The sequence below is a fragment of the Bidens hawaiensis genome, unplaced genomic scaffold, assembly GCF_021521415.1.
Source record: "Bidens hawaiensis isolate Kalapana, Puna unplaced genomic scaffold, B.hawaiensis_p1.1 tig00017859_1, whole genome shotgun sequence".
Classification (NCBI taxonomy): domain Eukaryota; kingdom Viridiplantae; phylum Streptophyta; class Magnoliopsida; order Asterales; family Asteraceae; genus Bidens; species Bidens hawaiensis.
The window spans coordinates 28261-49447 of record NW_027492696.1 but is presented as its reverse complement, the minus strand read 5'-3'; the positions used below and the strand labels follow the sequence as shown (position 1 = coordinate 49447).

Sequence of the window (21187 nt, the reverse complement as noted above, 5' to 3'; positions counted from 1 at the left end):
TCCTAACCATTTTCAGTAATATTAGCTTTGTTGGATTTGTTCTTACCTTACCAACTCAGATCTATCAACAAAATCTCGGGTCTCGGCTTCGAATCTTGATCGGTTAGAATGTGTGTGTTTTGAGTGTGTGAAGAAATAGATGTAAATGAAGATATTTTTGGGATTTTGGGGGTATTTATATCCCTGAAATCTCATTCTTATTTAACACATCTCAATTAATCCACGTCCAAGACCCGCTCCCTACCCGGTACTAATTAATTACGCGAAATCACTAAACATAACTTCCTTTATTCATCATTAAAATTTTTAGGATGTTACATTATTTAAAGAATTTTGTTTTATTTTAGCAGTCTGCAGACGTTAAAAAACAAACAGTCTTCTTCTTGCAGACTGCAGAGGTTTGGTCCACCTCTGCTGCTACAGATGACTGCAGATGTGGTCCGCAGACTGCAGACGTTTTACCTCTGAAAAAACAAACAGCACCTTAGTGACATTTCTGCCGCCGGCTAAAAACTCAAAAGTGCAATTTGCCTTGCTGAGAGTTTGAGTTATCACGTATATTAAAAAAAAAAATTTAAAAACGTAAAATCATTATGCTACCTTGACTGTATATTATGGTTTGGGTTGACCGGGCTTCAGCTAGCATGGGAGATTTGGAGACACATGGTTGAGTTGTCGAATCACGATTGCGGGTTATATGGGCCAAACTCCAGATATTCCATCAAAGCAAATTTTGTATTTATTTGGACTCAACAACTGCAGAGTGAAGACCAATAATCTTTAATCTCATTTGATTTTTTGGGTACCATATTTAAATAGGGTATTATAAGATTAAATAAAGTAAAAATGTGGATTAAAAAAAAAGTGGCGGGAATCATAAATCATTGAATCAATCTGGGCTTTTTATAAAACCAACATTAATTAAGATGATAAAAGAGTGTGATATCCGAATTAAAATATATCGGAGGACAAAATGTCAAAAACTCATAATTATTAATTTATTAACTTCTCTCGTCTTTTTTTAACCTTAACGACTTTATATACTATCGAGAGAATTAATGTTGGTGTCTATGTAGTTTGTCGACGGGGTCATATTGAGTCTTTCAAAATTAAAATGAACGGATTGAGTCCCTGCAGTTTTCTGTTGAGATGGAATGAGTCCCTCCGTCATGTTTCCGTCAATATATAACACCGTTAAAATGAGAAGCAAAGTAGTCATTTCACACCTATAACAAAACCTACATTCTTCACACCTTGCCACCGCGTTTCAACACCACACCACCACCATCATCTCCAGCACTACCACACCGGCACACCAGAGTTGGTGGTAGCTCTCAAGATCAAGCAACTTAACAACTTCACGCTTTTGTTCCATGGTTAGAAAATCAACAGAATGCCTTTAAATCTCTATGAATACATTATACAACTCATCTGGAACCTCTCTTCCCTTCTTTCTCCTGGAAATAGCTTCCATCTTCACATGCTCTTTGTTATTTGCGTTTCAAATCAGTATTTTCGCACCTTCAACATCCTCCATTTCATGCCTTGGAGGCTGAGATCTATGAAGTCTCATTATCTTCACCACCACTTCATCTTATAGAGTTTGCATAGGATTCCATTCAATCTTAGTGTCGAAAGGGGAGGAAGAAGTGGAAGGTGATTGGTGGGTTGGCTAATTGTGTTTAGTTATGTCTTTTAATCAAGAATTGAGAAGAAAATTACCAGGTATCCATGGAGAAGAGGATGAAGAAGATGGGATGCGGCTTAAACCTGAAGAAGAGAATTAGGATTAAACTAACCAACTTTTTTATTTGAACCAAATATGTTATATTTTTTACACTTAAATTTATAACTTTTAAAAATTTTACTTAAAATTTTATGATTTTTAAGTTTTATTTCTTATGATTGTATTTAATGTAATTTTTATTTCTTTGTTTTATTTAATGAAATCTTGTTTGCATTATTTAAAAAATAAAAATAAAAAAATAATAATAATAATAAGGTAATGACTGGAAGGATGCTCCATCTACTACACTTATTTTAACCAAAAAGCCTCCATGGTAACATGGCTCCACATGATGCAAAACACCTCTGTAAAGGCTCCATCCACTACACATGATCTTATGACCTTCTCCTTAGAGCATTCTCAACCCATACTCATCTCAATAATTAAACTAAAAAGCATTATATGTCTATCTGTTATTTAATTAAATAATATTTTTGTATGCATTTATCATAAAGTTTTTTTTTCCTCTACTCATAACCAATTTCAAAAAATATTAAAAAAATAAATAGAGGCAAACAAGATTTCCTCAAATTCACCTAAAATCATTAAATTTTCTTTTTCTTCACTTACAACTACTCTTAACCATATCCTATAATTTACAAAAACTTATCACACAAATTTAGGAGATAAGTTAGGAATGCTCTTATGGGACACCTTTTTTCACTCATAAACTAATCTTAATCATCTATGCTCAAAATTAAAGGACTAGATTACTTTTTATATTTCATATAAAACTATAATTCCTATTATAACCTAACCCAGAATTATAGTCCAAACTATCACAGGTATATAAGCAAATTAACTAAAAGATCATACTAAAAAGAAAATATAATTCAAAAATAAGCAAACCAACAACTTGGATAGGAAGCATTCAAATTCAAATTATGGACAGTGATTATCATCGGGTGCAATTTCCTGATCAACAACCTGGGGTCATCAGGTTCTGGGTTGAACCGGTAATACTGGATTTCACATATCAGACCGGTATTTCGTGTCCGATGGTTTTGGACGGTTTGCTTAAACATCGAGCCGGCGGTTTTTTCTAAAATACAGGTTTAAACCGGCAAACCGGTTCTAAGCCCAAGCGATTTTTGATATTTTGCGGCCCATACTTTTTTAAAGTTACTTTTAACATAGCAATTAATTTCGAAACGAGTGAACCTTTGGATTATTTTTTAAAATCGAAAGCTTTTGTATTATTTTTTAATTATGGATTAAAATTTTTGAATTATGCTTTATTATGGAATCATATAATTTTGGATTATTTTTTGAGTTGAAGTTACGTTTATATGATATTACAATATAAAATATTAGCCCGGTTGAACCTCTCGGTACAACCCAGTTCAACCGGTTGTACCATTTTTTCGCCCAATCCAATACGAGTTAAATACCGGTTTTTAAAACATTGAGTTGCTGGGTCCGATACCAATGCCCCCTAGATAAATGTTCCACATAAAATTTTTATTGGTTAGGATCGTTAGCAAAATAAGTCTTGTTCCTATGATTCTATGAAAGGTCCCAAAATTAGGATCTTGCTTTTGGGCTAAAATAGTTGAGCCAGCCCAAAGTTATTTTGACCGAATCTAATATTTGGTTACATTTTAGAACTTTGATTGTTACCCTGCCAAATCTGGACAAGTCACTGATTAAATGGAGCCACGATGATATTTAGAAAGTAACAAATTTTCCTGAATGTTTGATTTCTCACCAATTCATAATGGAGTGCCTTAAGAAGTTTTTATGAGAGTTATGATGATACAAGCTTTAAGGTGGAAGGCAACAACCAGTAGTATGAAAAAAGAAAGGATCATAATCGTCGAGAACACCCAAAATATTTGGGACATGTATTTTGAATATAAGATGGGGTATGAGTTTGATAAAAAAAAAATGTGAGTTCTGTTATAGGCATATTATTAGGTGATACCTAGTCTAATCACCGTCCCGAACCATTGTCTAGAATTTTTCAAAAATATATTTTTATTTTGCGTTAACCGTTGTCTAGTAATGCTCTATTATGAAACACTAGTTCCTTTGAGATCCATGTGTTTGATAATAGTATGAACTTATTGGTTGTGATTTATACCATTATGAAAAATTTACATATTCTTTATGTTTCAAAGATTTTATAGTGATGATGATTATATGTATTTATCATATTTTAATTTGTTATAATTTAAAAAAATATATAAATATATAAAAAAAATAGTGAATATTGTATAGGACGTGGTTTTACAATCACGTATGAGAAAGGCATTACCACTACCCGTTTCAAACTCGTCCTATTGTCATCCCTAACTCACGCTCATGCACACTCTTTCGAGTTCAAATAGGGTCTTCGTGGTTAAGTTGACCCGTTTGATAAAAATCAATGGTCAAACCACTAACTATAATTTCATAAAACAACAAACCAAACTGTTGGGTTTAAATGTGTCGTTTAGGCATATTGAATTTGACAGTTTAAAGTTTAAACACATTCTTTTTGTTTATCTAATTTCTTTTTCAGAATTGTCAATTTGTATTCAAAGTTTTAAATGATAAATATGGTTTCTGAACGCATGATTGTTGTACCATCCCATCTTTTTCCTTTTTTTCTTTAATATATTTAAAACTCGATTGAAACTTGTATTGCGGAAACATATTCTTTTCAAATTCAAGCACGTTAAAAATATATAATATATCAATATGTCAAACATAAATCTCTCTACAATTACCGTAAAAATTTCCAAAAGATTATAAATTTATATTGTAGAATCATGTATAGTTTGACAAAAATATGAATAAATGATATTGTCAAAAGAGTGCTTTTTGTTTCCATCGTAAGACTGATATTGATCAACCTCTGGCTTGAATTCCATTGCGTGAAAGGATTAGAGTACACGAAATTCAATAAAATTAGCAATGCTATGTGATTTTACATAATTTTGGCATAATTGATTAAACCCCCTTTCAAATCATAGCTTAAAATAATGGTACATTGCCGGCCAGGATATTACTAGGCCGTTGTATGAACAGCATACCGCAGTATATACGCATGTAGGCAAGCGCAGATCACTGTACGGTACGCCATTTATAACATCTTTTGGGAAATTTATCATTCGTTGTAATTTAAACATGAAACATAATGATACTTATTTTAACTTTAGTTGCTACATAATAACCCAAGGTTTTATCATATTCAAATCATTACAAGTTACAACTCAACAAAACACAAACATCCTTGGTGAAACATCAATAACATACCAAGTATGGTCACATGACAAACAAAACACAAACATCCTTGGTGAAACATCAATAACATACCAAGTATGGTCACATAACAATTCGTGTCTCCATTAAATCATTACTCACTTATAGCTGGTGATCATACACAACTTTAACATGATCACGTACGACATTGTGATTCATATACAACATTTAATTTTGTGATTCAGTAGCCTTTGTCATTCATATACAACATTTAATTACATTTAACTTTGTTATATAGTAGCCTCTTCACGAGACTTATTTAACATATCCACCATGGATTTCAACATATATTACTTGACACACAGGTGAATTTTGCTAATTGTGCATTCAAATTACATACACCTAATCAAACAAATAACAAAATTCATTCAGTTGACATGAAGATTCACATGTAACTTTTTAATTATGTAACCAATTCAACAACCTTAATACACGTTTCCTCTTTGGTTATCAATTCATCACTCAAATTTCCTATAATTTCATTGATGGCAAGTTTATGCCAGAATATCACTAACAACCCTAGCAAATACGGGCATACCTTTTTTGACCCCAATCTTTTATGTGGACAGACATATCTCAAATCAAAATGTTCAAAAATGAATGGTATTTATCTTATTTTTCAGATTATAGGAATTATATATGTTGTTCAAAGTGGGATATTACAACTGCATATTTTCAAAAATCAGTTAAATAAAAAGGTTAAAAGACAGGTTAGGTTTATACAACCAGTCCCAACTTTCAATACATTAGTCAAGCCTTAAACAACTAAACTTATTGTATAACTCTCAAACTGACTAAACCTTTCAACTTGGATAATTCAACCGATTTTGGTAGTTTATTAAGCTTGGTTAGAACCAAAACTAAAGCCAATGGGTACTCCTAAGTTGTGAGCCTTATCTACTCCAAAAGGGTCTTTAACCCATAATAACATATGTTGAGACCTAAATAAAAAAGAATACTTTGTAAACAAGACTAGAAAAGGCTTAGGATCCTCCCACACTACTAGAGATCCTCACACGCCATTGTTTTTCTATACGGCTCATATAGGGCTATACGGTCATATAGCTCTTGAATCATGTTAGTTTGTGTCAGATGCTTGTCGGTTATTCTTTGTAGTGCCTCGTATAGCCTTATACGGGCAATATAGACAATTTTTTGGACACAATTTAAAATATTAATACGTTGATATCTTACATTTTACATAACATACTTGGTTGATGTTTAAAATATAATAAATTGTCTATTAGCATTTACATAATATACTTGGCTAAATAATTTATAGTTGTACCTCGAGAACATTCGTTTAAGATTATATTATCTTACAGTTTATAATAGTCTATACACAATAATCAATCAATGATTATGTCACACCCCGACCAAAGGCGGCGGAACATGCCGAGGTGTAACGATTGTCCATAAGCACATGACACTAATTAAAGTGACAATATTTAATAAACTCATTTCATTTCACAACATCGAAAATGTCACATAACAATTATCCATAAAATAACCATGAACAAGATATCACAAAATATGGCAAATTGATATTGTTCATTTTTACTAATATCCTAAGGTCTTTGATGTCGTTTTCTTCACAATCATAAATCAACCAAGATGCAAACCTGCAACATTTCATAAAATAAAGTTTGTCAACACAAAGGTCGGTGAGCAAGTCATAAGTTTAATCATATTAGTATATAATAAAGATAGCCACAAAACTTGCATACGAAATGATAAATAAAAGTGGTAATTTGGATAAATAGATATCGCTAAACACATTAGCGACACCTAGCTATAAGGGGATGCCAAATAGTCTAGGATTTTATAGTTATCGTTAATTGCATTACATTAACGACACCTTGCTATAAGAGGATGCTAAATAGTCTAGGATTTTATAGTTCCACCAACCAAAAGCGATAAACACATAGGCATATAAGCATAGAACACCAAATCGAGCAATTATTTAGGTAAAGTATACAACTACGTTTGTGGTTTAAGATTCAAATATAAAGCATTTTGTTGAATAAGTATGAAATGTCACCCCCAAAATAAAAGATGGAAAATGGGGTATGAAGTACTCACCTTCAAGTAGTAAACTTGAAAGATGATAATTTGGAGATTTGTCGGAACGACGAGTTTAACGCACAATGCCTAAAAAGAAAAGAATTCTTGAATTTAGAAAGGTTGTCTTGAAGGTTTTTAAACAAAATAAATGTTGAGAAATGTAAATAATTAAAGTTCAAGGTTTAAAATGTGACTATTTAAGAATTTATAATAATAACCCTTTAAAAATGTAAGTTTGCTCGAAACCGGGTTAAAGTATCTAACTTTAATATTTACTCAACCTATGTTAAGTAATAAGGTGGGTAAAATGCAAGAATGCAAATCCCTTTGGAATAAAGATACTAAAACGGGTTTTTTTTTATCGAGTGTTCGGGTTGTCGGTTCGGGTCTTGATAATTGGTCAAACCCAAAGTCAACTTTCCAAAATATTGAATGTTATGAGATAACTCAATAAAATTTAATAAGACTTAACCAAGTATGTAGTTCCATTGTTTTAGAACTAACAACGCACGTTAAGCGAGTGTTCGGTTTTGTCGGTCCAAACTTTGTTATGAGATCAAGTTGGATCCAACATTTCCAAGTACTTAAGAAAATATTTAAAAATCAATTTGTAACTATTTTTAAAGAAATATACAAGTCTTGATGGCTAAAAAAACACACTTGTGTGTCTTAAGCGAGCAAGAATCGGTTTGGTTTGGTTTCCATCTTACAACAAGTTCATAGATGGTTTCCACATGTCCAAACACTAAATAACTTGTATAATAATGTACAAATAAAAAAATACCAAAAGTTAACAATAAAGTCTTTAAACAAAAGTTCAGTTTTCGGTTCGGATCGTGTTTCGGGTTAAGACCGAGGTAAGATTCTACAAAACCATAACCATAGAATTTGTAAAAATGATTTTAGAAACTTAGATCTAACACTAAGTATGTTTAAACAAACAAAACTAGTAACAAAGTTCGGTTTACGGTTTAGAGCTATTTACGGTTAAACCGAAGCATAGACTCTTAAAAACCCATAACCATGGAACTTGTAAACATGACCAACAAACTAAAATAAGCAAGATTAATATGTATGAACAAGTTATATAGATGTATATATATCAAGGACACGAAGTCCTCCATGAAGCCTTGCCTTATTGGGTCCGAAACCTCACCGACCGGAATCGGAGAAGTAACTACCAAAGGTAAACAAGGGGTGTATATTATATATATGTTGCACAACCATAAACAAGTATTAATAAGGCTACATAAACTAATTAAGATGAAAGACCAAAATCCTTCAAGAACACTTAAGAAGATAACCTTAAATCTTTGATGTTTGAGAGAGTTTTTTTTTTTGGAGTTGTAGCAAGGGAAAATGAAGATGAAAGGTGGTGTATATATAGGGTAATGTTGGTTGTCAAATATGGGTGTGAGACACAAGAGTTTTCATGCAAAATGGATCAAGACAAAAACACAAAACAACAAAAATAAATAAATAAATAAATAATAAATAAATAAATAAAAATAAAAATATGATGTTTTCAAGACCCAACAAGTGTGAAACAATATTGTAACATAAATCCATTATTTTGATTATAATAAGCTTCAGTTTACAAATCGGGTCGGTTTACATAATAAACAAATACAAAAACGAATACAAACAAAACCCGAAATTGACGAATGTCACAGATTAAGCAAACAAGAAAACATTTGGCCAGAAGATACTGATAAACATTTCATATAGTCGTTTTCCGGCAGCACTTAACAGTGGTCAAAGACTGGTTGACTTTTTATGCAGCAGTTTTCTATATGGTTGTATGGCCCTATACGACTGTATAGGTTTATGGTGTGTCAGGGAGCAATACGAGCCATTAAACACCTATACGGCTCGTATATGTCTATATGGTTGTATAGATTGCAAAAGGCTGTTTTTGTTTCCTCTGTCTGTTATGCGTAGCCTATAAAACCTGTATAGATATACACAAGCCGTATAGACATGTCCAATCAGATAAGAGTGGTGTATGAGAATCAAATCCCTTAGAAAATCTAAAGCGTTCATTGTTGATTCTTTACCATTACAAGAATTAAACTTAAAAGGAAAAAAAGCTAAATCCTTTAAAAGCACATTAAAACTTTTAACAACGGGTTAATATAAAAAAGGAATGTGGTTTAAGGCCATCTTATAAAATACAATCATAAAAATAGTTCTAGTTTTCTACAATATGTTTTATTTCAAAACAAATAGACCCAAATTACCAATTATTACACTAAAAGCTATAACGTAAACAAATAGGTTTCAATTTCAAATATTTTGTATGATTCTTTTGCGAAACTTTACACTTCACCTCCTCCTTACAGTCTTTCGGTGGGCCACGTGAAACGATTCCAGCTGTATAAAGCCGTTAAATGGCCCCACAAAAAGAACAACCAATACTTGCAATGTTTGTCATTGTGTGGGTCCCACGCGTTATTTACCTTAACGGCTACTTATACTCTCGTCTCCACCTTCACTTCTCACTCTAAACAAAACACACACACTCTCTCTAAAATATAAACATTAATATGACGAAAGCCGTAGTTATTTTTGCATTCATTTGTGCAATTGTCGCCGCCGTCGGAGCTCAGGCGCCGGCTTCGGCACCAACCAATGCGCCGCCATCAACCGTCGTAACCCCTCCTGCTGCTGCGCCGGTGAAAGCTCCAGCCAAGGCCCCGGTAACAGCTCCGGTGACAGCTCCTCCGGCTGCGACTCCTGTGAGCACGCCTCCTGCTCCGGTACCGGTGAGTTCTCCTCCTCCGGCGATTGAGTCGCCGCCGGTTCCTGAACCAACTCCTGCACCGGCGGCTGCTCCGACGACTACTGAGACTCCTGCTCCGGCGCCCAGCAAGAAGAAGGCGAAGAAACCAGTTGCTCCAACTCCGGCGCCTTCTTCCGATTCTCTTGCTCCCGGACCGAGCACCGCGTTGTCGCCCGGTCCGTCATCGGCCAAGGTCGCCGATGAGGTAATTGCATATACTAACGATTTAAAATTAATAATAAATGCCCAAATATAATAGCGACTAATTAGTCGCTAATAAGGGACGAATTAGTCGCTAAAATTAATAATAAATGCGCAAATATAATAGCGCCTTCTTCTGGTGTTGTAGTAATCACTAATAAGGGATTAATTGAAATTAATCTTAATTAACGCGTAGTCGAGATTTTTATAATTGATTTCAAAATACATTAGAGTAATTTGAATTCTATTTACTTAAAAATAAAAGTCGCATAATTTTAGTTAGTGACGTATTCTTTTATGGCTTGAATAGAGTGCTATGATTACTATACATTGTAACATAGCTCAATTGTTTTTATTTTTAATTTTTAAGTATAAAATTTAAGGTTTGTTTAACTAATAAGTATTATGGAAATGAAAATTTGCAGAGTGGAGCATACAAATTGAAGAGTATGGCGATGGGGAGCTTGTTGGTGGCATTGGCTGCCTTCAGCTGGTTCTAGATGCACTTTTTTTTTTTAATATATTTTTTCATTTTTCATTACGTTATTATTTATATGAGCTGTACTATTTATTTGTTTTGCTATTGCTGTACTTTTGTCTGCATAAAAATAAACACTTTGATTTATTTTCTTATTCGTTTGTTGAACTTTATAACGAATTGGGGCCGAAATTCTAACGTTTACATTTAATTTAAAGGAAATGTGCACAATTTAAAAATATTTAGAATCTGAAAAAGGTTTTTCTTAACCAATAGCCTACAAATCTACAAAAGCTAAAATTGAAAAGCTACCGTAAACCAAAAAATCGATTGAGTTCTAGAATTTGATAAAAATCGCCTGCACAAATGGGGGAAAAGGATATTTGACTATTTTTTTCATGTTGTTGACGGCCCGCTAGTTTCTCGGGACTCGGGATTTCTTTAGAAAAGCTAGTGTATAAAAATGATAATTTCCAAACTATACGGGGTTAACAGTGTAAATAGTTTCCAAAAATTGGTTTGTTTAGCAAAGTGATAATGTAGTAAAACCAAAAAAAATAGAAGTGGGTTTGTTCGAATGACAACATAATGAAAATTTAATTACTCCCTTAGTCCCTTTAATAAGGAAATCCGGCATGTTAAACCGTTATTCAATGGTATTCCTAAGCCTATCACCCAAGGTTGGTAACGATTTATGACGACTATAGTGGAAGTTGCAAACTTTGAAAATAAAGATGGCTTTATATCGTTACAGAAGTGTACACAAGAAAGCTTGTAAGAATTGTGTATGATTTGGGTGGTTTCAAATGACGCCATCATCCTCTATTCATAAGAGTTTGCTACTAGTTTTATAGTTTTCCATGTTTAGATGGATCTACACATTATTTTATGAGACTTCCATATCTAGACAATATCTTTGACCACATTTAAAATTTCCAGCATGTATCCAGCCTCTTTCTTGCTGTCTTAGAGTGTTCCAAAGCTGCCAAATCTGTCTTCCGGACAATCTTCAACGCTTCTAAATTATTCAGGTGACATTCAGAATACGAGATTTGCGACTTGATTTAAGGCGGGATGTGGCATGAATTTAACGCTTCTAAATTATCCGGGTGAATCATATCAGCATATCCCAAATTTTTCATATTGAAGTTTGATGAGGGTATCAGAGTGGAGTCAGAATGGTGCGGAACATGACCCAACATGGGAGGACTGGGTTGAGGAGCAATGACAATATCTAAACTTAACTAATAAGAAAATCTACCTATCTACCTATACTATTAAAGTAATAGGCTTTTTGAAGAAACGACATCTACCCATTGGTCAATCACTATAGTTTCCATAGATACTAAAGTAGTGTTTGTTATGGAGGAATGGAAGGTGGAATGTAATAAGTCATTCCAAAGGAATGAAAAAAACCATGTTTGGTTACCATGCATGAATGGAATGGATCATTCCAAATGGAATGAAACTCCTTTCATTTTTAGGATTTTCATTCCTTCGGGTATGGGTGTTTTTTTTTCATTCCTTGAAGGAATGAAAAAGTCAAAAAGTCAACATCATTATTACTATTATAAAATTATAATTATGTTATTATTATTATTTTCTAATTATAGTTATTATATTATCATTATCGTTTTGTATATTATAATATAACTATTATTATATTAGAACTATTACTACATTATCAATATATTTTATTTTTAAATTAGATGAGTTAACATTTCACAACGCATATACAGTTTAACGATCTCGTTGTAGCACGAGGTCCTAAAAATACTTATTATGAATATTCATTTATTATTAATATTATTTATTTATTTATTATTATTACTAATAAAAATGATAAAATGATTAATCATTCCATTCTTACATAGTAATCAAATATGACAATGGAATGGTAATGATCCATTTCATTCCTTTCTCTATTCCATTACCACGTCTATTCCATTACCCAATACCAAACATACCCTAAGTGTTTTCAAATTTTCTTGGTAATTAAATAATTCAAAAGTAAATAATATTATTCAAAAGTAAGCAATTCAATTCATATATTAATGTTAATAAAATTATTATTGTAACACTCCAATAATTTTAATGGTGGTCAAATCTTTTGAATATTTAATGGAGGTTATGCTTTATTTCAGTTATTAAAAATTTTGACAACTTTTATATTATTAAAATTACAATAAATGTTATGATTAAGGAAAATCATGAAAGATTTTAAATGACTTTAAAATTTAAAATGGAAGAAGTCAACGCTAATTATGTTTCTATTGCCAATCTACCAATACTATTAAAGTAATAGGTTTTTTGAACAAATGGTATCTACCCATTGATCCATCACTATAGTTTCTTATAGGAATGTAGTAAAATGTATTGCTTTAATATTATATATAGATGTGATGAATAGTAACTTTTGTTAAAATTTTAAAGTATATTGTTTAAATATTTTTATTGAAGTTATGAATTTTAAGAAATATATTATTTTCTAAAAATATTAACTCTGCGTTAGTTTTCTTTCCTCAGTATAATCGACAACATGTTTCTGATCCATTATAAATACTTAGTAAATTCGTCTAAATCCAATTACATTGTAATTTTAATATAACGCGTATGTATTTTTTTGGCATGATGCTTCGTAAGGACGATCGGCATAATAAGTTTCAGTTATCTTTTTGACAATATAATTTCTTATGTTAAGTTCTATATTATGTGTTTGTAGTATTTATTACAATATGTATTTGTGAAATATATATGTTTTTATAGGTTTTTTCATGTTTCTATGATTTTATATTACATTTATTTGTGTATTTAAGTTACGTATGTAATAAATATTATGTTGTCGTCCCAAAAATATATACTACAAATTATCTTGTTATTTAAGATTATATAAGTTAAACGATTTCTATATTTCCACCCGTATCGTAAACAGGTCAATAACCTAGTAACTAATAAGTTTTCATTACTAGATAACTAATAATGAAAACTTAAGAAAATCAAATGGAGAAAACAAACACCTATGGATCGATTCCTTTCGACTGAAATGAGTTATCTTAAATTGACTATTTTAATGATCAATATTGTTCCCTAATTAGACTAATAGCCTGGTTAAGATGCAACTTAGACAAGCAAAACCTAAGGCCTTCGGACTCATTGCCTAGTTACCCCAATATCCACTACTTTAAAGAACCAACAACTGTGAAGTGTTATGGCAAACTAGATCCTCGGTCAAGGCTTGGATCCCACGATAGAACAAAACTAAAGGGCTATTTAGCAAGTGCTGAATCATTAAGTGTTAAATCATTAAGAGGTCTGAATGGTTAAGAGGCTCTGAGCTAGTAAGGAACTGTTTGGAAAATGTTGAGCCATTAAGGTAGCGTTTGTTATGCAGCAATGACAGAGAGAATGGAATGATTCATTGCGTGGGAATAAAAAAAAAATGATGTTTGGTTGATCAATGGAATCGAATCTTCCATTACACATGAAATCTCATTCCATCAAAACCGTTCATTTCCACCCTCCCTTTTTTTTTCATTCCGTTCCTCCTTCATCATATTTTCTCAACAACACCACCACTTAACAACAACAACCACCACCACCACCTGACCGCCACGAGCAACACCGGCGCCGCCACCACCGCTGCTGCCGCCACCACCACCACCTTACCACCAACGCCATCATCACCGCCACCGCCACCTTATAACCAGCGTTACCACCACCACTATCGTTGTGGTAACCATCGCAACCATTATCTTTGCCTCCACTTGGCCATCAGCGCCACCACCACTGTCGCTACCTAGCCACCACCACCTGACTGCCACCATAGTTAACGCCATCCTACCATCATCATCACTACCAATGCTACCCCCGCCACCCCCAGCACCACCATCGCCGCCACCACCACCACCTTACCACCAACACTATCACCACCACCACCTTACTACCAACACTATCACCGCCGCCACCGCCACCTTACAACCAGCGTTACCACCACCACTATCGTTGCAGTAACCACCGCAACCATTATCTTCGCCTCCACTTGGCCATTAGCGCCACCACCACTATCGCTGCCTAGCCACCACCACCATAGTTAACGCCACCCTACCATCGCCATCACTACCAATGCTACCCCCGCCACCCCCACCAACACCACCGCCGCAGCCACCACCACCACCACCATCGTCGCCACCGCACCGCCATTTTCGTCACCGGAGCTACCACCACTTCAGTTGCTAGTGTTTTTTTTTTTTTTTTTTTTTTTGTAAAAAAAGATTATTTTGAGATATGAGTGTTTTTATTATTTCTATTTCCTTCCTACAATTTTTTTGGATACCAAACAACATAAACAACTTAAAGTAATAATTCATTTCATTTATATAAGTTATCAAACAAGACAAAGAAATGGTAATGATCTATTTCATTTCCTTGTCCATTCCATTCATTCTCCCATTTCATTCCCCCTTCATTCCATTATCTCCAACCAAACATACCCTAAGTGTTAAACCAGTAAGAGGCTTGAAATGATTAAGAGACTCTGAGCCAATAAGTGCTAAACCAGTAAGTGTTGATTGGTTGGACCTCTGAATAACTCTGCAGAATGACTATTTTAACCCTTTGAATCATTTCGTGTTGAATGTAATATATTTGTTTAGTCAGAGCGCTTAATAAATGAATGAATAACCAAACTTTCATTATAACTAACCAAAATACATTTTGAAACAAACTTTTATTATAACCAACTAAAATACATATTAAAAACAGTTCATAAATGCACTAACACAATTAACTTAACAATACACTCACAAATAGGCAAAATCCATAAATATCAAACAAGGCTTGAGCTATATGATTATATCTCCCTGTTCACTTCATGGTTCGGAACCTTGATAAGTTGTTTAAAAAACAATTGTCTTTCAAAGTTATTTCATGCACATGCTTGCTTGACGAGTCTTTATAAGCTTTCACATAACTTTTAATTAAATAATATATTTTTTATACTTTTATCAATACAATTTTCTCTCTTCACCCTATAATTTACAAAAAAATCACTACTTTTTTTCCCAAATTTACAAAAAATCACTACATTTTCTCTATCCACCCTATAATTTACACTCACAACTACTCAAAACCACATTCTATAATTTACAAACTTCCATCACAAAAATTTGAGGGATAGGATAAGAATGCTCTTAAAAGTTAGAAGCTAGAACGTTCCCATTCCTTCCGCTACCTCTAAATCTAAAATACAATAAAAATCACTATATTTTCTATTTCATTTAAATTAAATAATATTTTTTATGTATTTATTATTACTTTTTCTCTATCATTTATTCGCAACAACTTTAAAAAGATATTAAAAAGTTTATAGAGTACTAAATAAAATTTTCATATATATATAAAAACATTACATTTTCTCTTAATTAAATTATAAAAATCACACTAACATAAGTGGATATGATGTGAATGCTCTCGGAAATAGTAGAACCACATTCTTTTAAAACATCTCATAACCACCACAAAGTTCAACTGCAACAGATATCCCTCATCAATCCATCCAAATTCAAACACAAACACAAACACAAACAATATGCAGCTTACTCACGGGACCTTATCTCTTCCATTCCGATCACCGGCCACCCACCACCACCTACGCAAATTCTCATTCTCAGCTGCAAACCACAGTTACGCCATCTCCGACCAAGAACTCCAGTCCCGAGGCTTCATTCTCCGCCGGACAACCGAAGACCTTAACCTAGACCACTTAAACTCCGTCTTCGTTGCGGTCGGTTTCCCGAAACGAGACACTGATAAAATAAGGGTTGCCTTGGAACACACGGACTCGTTGTTGTGGGTGCAGTACGAGTCGACAAAGAGACCCGTGGCGTTTGCGAGAGCCACGGGTGATGGAGTGTTTAACGCGATAATTTGGGATGTGGTGGTGGACCCGAATTTTCAAGGGATTGGGTTGGGGAAGGCGGTGATCGAGAGAGTGGTGGAGGAGTTGTTGGAGAAGGGGATCACGAATATTGCGTTGTACTCTGAGCCCCGGGTGTTGGGGTTCTATAAGCCTTTGGGTTTTGTGTCGGATCCTGATGGGATCCGAGGAATGGTGTATTCGAGAAAGAATAAGAGAAATTAGTTAACTTTTCTTTTAAATTGAATTTTTTTCTTTGGATTTGATAATTAAGCTGTTATATACATTAAAAAATTCGTTTAATGTAATTATTTTTGCTAAGTTATGATAATTTGGTTAAATATTGCAATGAAGCGTGCCAATAATTTAATAAAATACAATGATAAAATATTCAAGTGTCGTTACTCTTATGAGAAAACACAAAACACGATGAATGTTTATTCATCGTGTTTTGTGTTTTCTCATAAGAGTAACGACACTTGAATATTTTATCATTGTATTTTATTAAGTTATTGTGACCTAGCAATGCATTTGAAAATTATATGTTTAATATGTTTGAGTGACCCACTTTAATATCCGAAAGGTAAACCAAAATTGAATGATCTAATCTGGACAAAAAGAAAAAAAAAAGATTAGAACAATATTGAAACTTTGTTATATTTGTATGAAGTTTTCCCTAATATAAATGGCAATGTTTATAGGCAAGAGGGAGGAGCAAACTGATTATTGAAAAAAAAAAGATTGTTATTTTCTTTTTATGTTTTGGATATTGTTGTACTCCACTTCGACGGTTCGGCCCATTTTATCACTGTCTTGGGCTTCTTTTTTATGAAGCTCCTCAATAAGCTATTGTGAAATTATTAGAGTATAGATGACTGGTGAACTCTAGGATAAGTTAAAATGGGCTGGGTTAACCCATTAACTATTTTACCAAACCATCTGAGTAAAGCATGCTCAAACTAGGATAGGGAACCACTTAATGTGAATCTCTAAAGGTTTGGATTCAAACGGGTGAAGGGTCAATGGATAATATAGATGTGTGTGGGTTAGAAGTTATGTCTATAATGCTTAATATCGCGTATTTTATATATTTATTACATCGATGTCTTTGTTTAGATTTGCTATGTGCATATAAGGGGAGCTTAATGGAGCACTTTAAGGTTTTTATGGCAAGGATTAATTAAGCGAGCCCTGCGTAACTATGTGTTTGAACGTATTTACTTGGATCTATGTATATTATGATGGAATATGATGTTATAGCTTATATATGTGTTATTAAACATGTATATGGGATCTTGCTAATTTACATAAAGAATTGTGTGTACTTAGCTAGAAACAAATGGTAAGTTCATAATGGAACTCATTGTTTAAAACACAAAGGAGTGCGTGATTAAGATGATGAGATAGAATCTGAATGTTGTCTGTGATCAAGTATATGTTGTGGAATCACAAAGTTGGTGAGATTATATGACCTTTAGTGTGTTCCAGATAATGAAGTAATTGTTTTAAATGGCGAAACTTGGGCGAAAGGAGGGGGGGGGGGGGAGCCATACGGAACCTCCCCCCTTATTGATTGCTTTGTTACGAACTTACGATACTAGAAGATATAAAGGGTTGTGAATTAAGCTATACTTTGTAGCATATGAGATGCAATTAATGTTGTAATGGGTGGAAGGGATGTTTGAAGGTGGGATCTTCATTATAGGTGTCTTAAGTGGCATATCTATATGCCCACTAACGTATGCATACTCCAAACCTAATTTGCATACACCCAATTTCTATATCTTACGTTGGGCATGCACAAGAAATGAAGGATAGGAGTGGCGTGTGTATACACAGACCGCGTATGCATAAGCTGGTGTTGGATTATTTTTATTTTGTTTTAAATTTATTTTGGGGATTATGTTTAGTCGTCCAATACTATCACTTAGTTTTTCTAATTGGTGGTTGAACATCTTACTAATATATTAAAACAAGAAATGAAGGATAGGAGTGGCGTGTGCGTACACAAACCGCGTATGCATAAGCTGGTGCTGGATTTTTTTTTTGTTTGTTTTATTGGGGATTATGTTTAGTCGTCCAATACTATATAGTGTGTAGTTTCACTTAGTTTTTCTAATTGGTAGTTGAACATCTTACTAATATATTAAAGCAAGATGATTCTCTCCACATATCCTTATTTTAGCATATCCATATAGGATTCATGTAATCACATTTCCATATCAATAATTTTCACATATTCACAATTATTTTTAATCCACTAAATTAAAATTAGCATTCCAATTTAATTCAATTAATTCTACAATAAAAAATTATTTATTCAAATTAATGCAATTAACTCCATGATTAAGTCTATTTATTCAAATTAATAACCACCTTGTCAAATTCTTTTTAAGTTTCTGTTTAATTTAAATCTATTTATTCAAATTAATGCAATTAACTCCATGATTAAGTCTATTTATTCCAATTAATAACCACCTTGTCAATGATTTAATTTACTTTTGAGGAAAGAAGAAGAGCCGGTGAATGGTGATCAAACCGAATGTTCTTTAAGTTTTATTTATTTATTAAGAAATGACATGAAAAATGCTATAAAAATATAGATATCTTTGAAAATTATTTATAAAAAACACTCTAAAAGAAAAAAGAAAAAAACGTTCTTTAGAACAATTAGGAACATTTAAAAAAAATTAAATAAAGCTATTTACAAAAAGATTTTCGAAAACTTAATGTGATACAGTTTAAAGCTAGTATGTATATGTAAACTTAGTTTTCAATTAATATTACAAAATCTTTTACTAATATGTGTTTTTTATTTTTTTCAGGTCTAATGATTCATTTATGTTATATTATTTCTTAGGGTTAGGTTATAATAGGAAGTATAGTTTTTGTAGGAATGATAAGAAGTAATCTTGTCCATTGATTTTGAATATGGAGGGTTGAGATTAGTTTAGGGGGAAATCATGTGTGAACACAAGGTAAAAAACATAAAAGAAATAACACATTTGTTGACTTTCTCTCTCCACATGCAAGACACATGCCAAATTCCCCCATCATTTTAAAACGTCCATAACTATTTTTACGACGTTTTTATTGAAAAACAAATTCATCATAATAACGAGTGTCTTTTTATCTTTATATGGGTACCATATTGTTATATAAAAATAAAAAAAATAGTGGGTTTTTTACAAATTGTGTTTTACCGAATTGTGTTTTACAAAATTGTGTTATACAATAGTATTCTTCATTGTGTTTTTTTTTCATTGTGTTTTTTCCATTGTTATTTACATTGTGTCATACAATTGTGTTTTTTATTGTGTTTTTATCATTGTGTTTTTTTCTCACAGTGTATTTTTCCATTGTGTTTTTCATAGTGTTTTTCATTGTGTTTTTTCGGACTTTTCCGGCGAGGTGGTGGCGGTGGGCGGTGGAGTGGTGGTGGTTGTAAGAGATGAGTGAAGATGTAATTGGGTTTTATGTAAGTGGATTTTTGAAATTAATTTAAGTGTGTTTTGAGATTAAAGTAAGTGGGTTTTGATATTAAAGTATTAGACTAAAATACTCTTCTTCCTAGCCTTCTTAGGAAAATCAAACTTCTTATTTGAACCTAACTCTTATTTCTTATTCATTGCATTGTTTATTTATAAAATATTTTCTTTTTATGTTATAGACATGGTTTAACATCTTTTGTAACATCTGAGGGTAAAAAACTTATGTCAAATATTTGTGTTGACTGAATGCGTAGTTTATATTTTATATTGTTTGTTGATATGTTTTCCACCCATGCGTAACACGGGTTATTATCCTAGTATACTTTTAAGTAAAATACAACAAGCGTTTGGTTGATCCGTATCAGGTACCGCGAGTATGAAAAACTCATTTGGATCAAAACAGCTTGTTAGAAACATTTGTTCGTTTAAAATGTGTAATGGTTTTAGATTAATCATACAATCTTTTGATTATGTTTAAATTTATAAAGTTTCAGACCAGAGCCGTCTCCGAGAATTTATATGCCTCTGCCGAACTGAAATGAAAAAACCCGTAGACCCTCACGGGTAACGAAATAATATAAGTAAAAAAAAATTTAGGCCCTATTTAAATGATTTTTTGTTTAGCTTAAATAATTAAATTTTTAAATGCGATGATTAGAGTATTTGAATACTTTAAATGCAAACCTGTAGCAGTGACACGATAGCGGCGACAAGAGAACCAATAGCGGTTAGGGACTAGCGGCGACCTTTTTGCAGCGATTTTGAGGGTCAACAGCGGCGACAAAATTGTCACAGCAAAAGTCAGTTTTGTAGCGTGTCCATTCAATTCGAGACTTATTTAGTCCAGAACCAAATATAAAAAGACAAATCTAATGGCTTCCTAAATATTATGTTGTGGTTCTAATTAATGATATTGCCAAGATAGTATGAGCATTTGCGTGTAACAATATGTCATGCCTTTATTCAAGTCATTGTGTTAATTTTTGCACATGGTCATGTGATTGAGTCGAAACTCGAATTTTGTCAAGTGATTGAAGGAAGTTTCTAGTGGAAGTAGCCCAACGAATAATTATAATTATGAAACCTTTGAATGAACCAAGCTGGATGCCAGTTGTTTTTACGCACTCCAATATCTTATTTAATGAGTTTCTACCACTTGCAATCGGTGGTCAAGGATCAATCTGCTTACATTCGTTCTTGCATGCTAGTTTAAAATTGTTATAAG

The 21187-nt window shown here is 32.9% G+C and overlaps 1 protein-coding gene and 1 pseudogene across 1 annotated transcript; both read left to right on the top strand.

The window, feature by feature from the left end:
* The first annotated feature begins 8455 nt into the window (after positions 1 to 8455).
* Positions 8456 to 10579, top strand: LOC143554852 (uncharacterized). The gene is made up of 3 exons (XM_077044527.1): positions 8456 to 8468; positions 9653 to 10083; positions 10505 to 10579. The coding sequence occupies exons 1-3, from the start codon at positions 8456 to 8458 to the stop codon at positions 10577 to 10579; spliced, it is 519 nt and encodes a 172-aa protein (XP_076900642.1).
* Positions 10580 to 12799: 2220 nt separating this feature from the next.
* Positions 12800 to 16824, top strand: LOC143554851 (GCN5-related N-acetyltransferase 1, chloroplastic pseudogene; annotated as a pseudogene).
* Positions 16825 to 21187: the final 4363 nt, after the last annotated feature.

What these genes read in the sequence shown, in the direction of transcription:
- LOC143554852 (XM_077044527.1), top strand. An exon ending in CGGCCAAGGTCGCCGATGAG is followed by an intron (nt 10,084 to 10,504) that starts GTAATTGCATAT and finishes GAAAATTTGCAG; the next exon opens with AGTGGAGCATACAAATTGAA.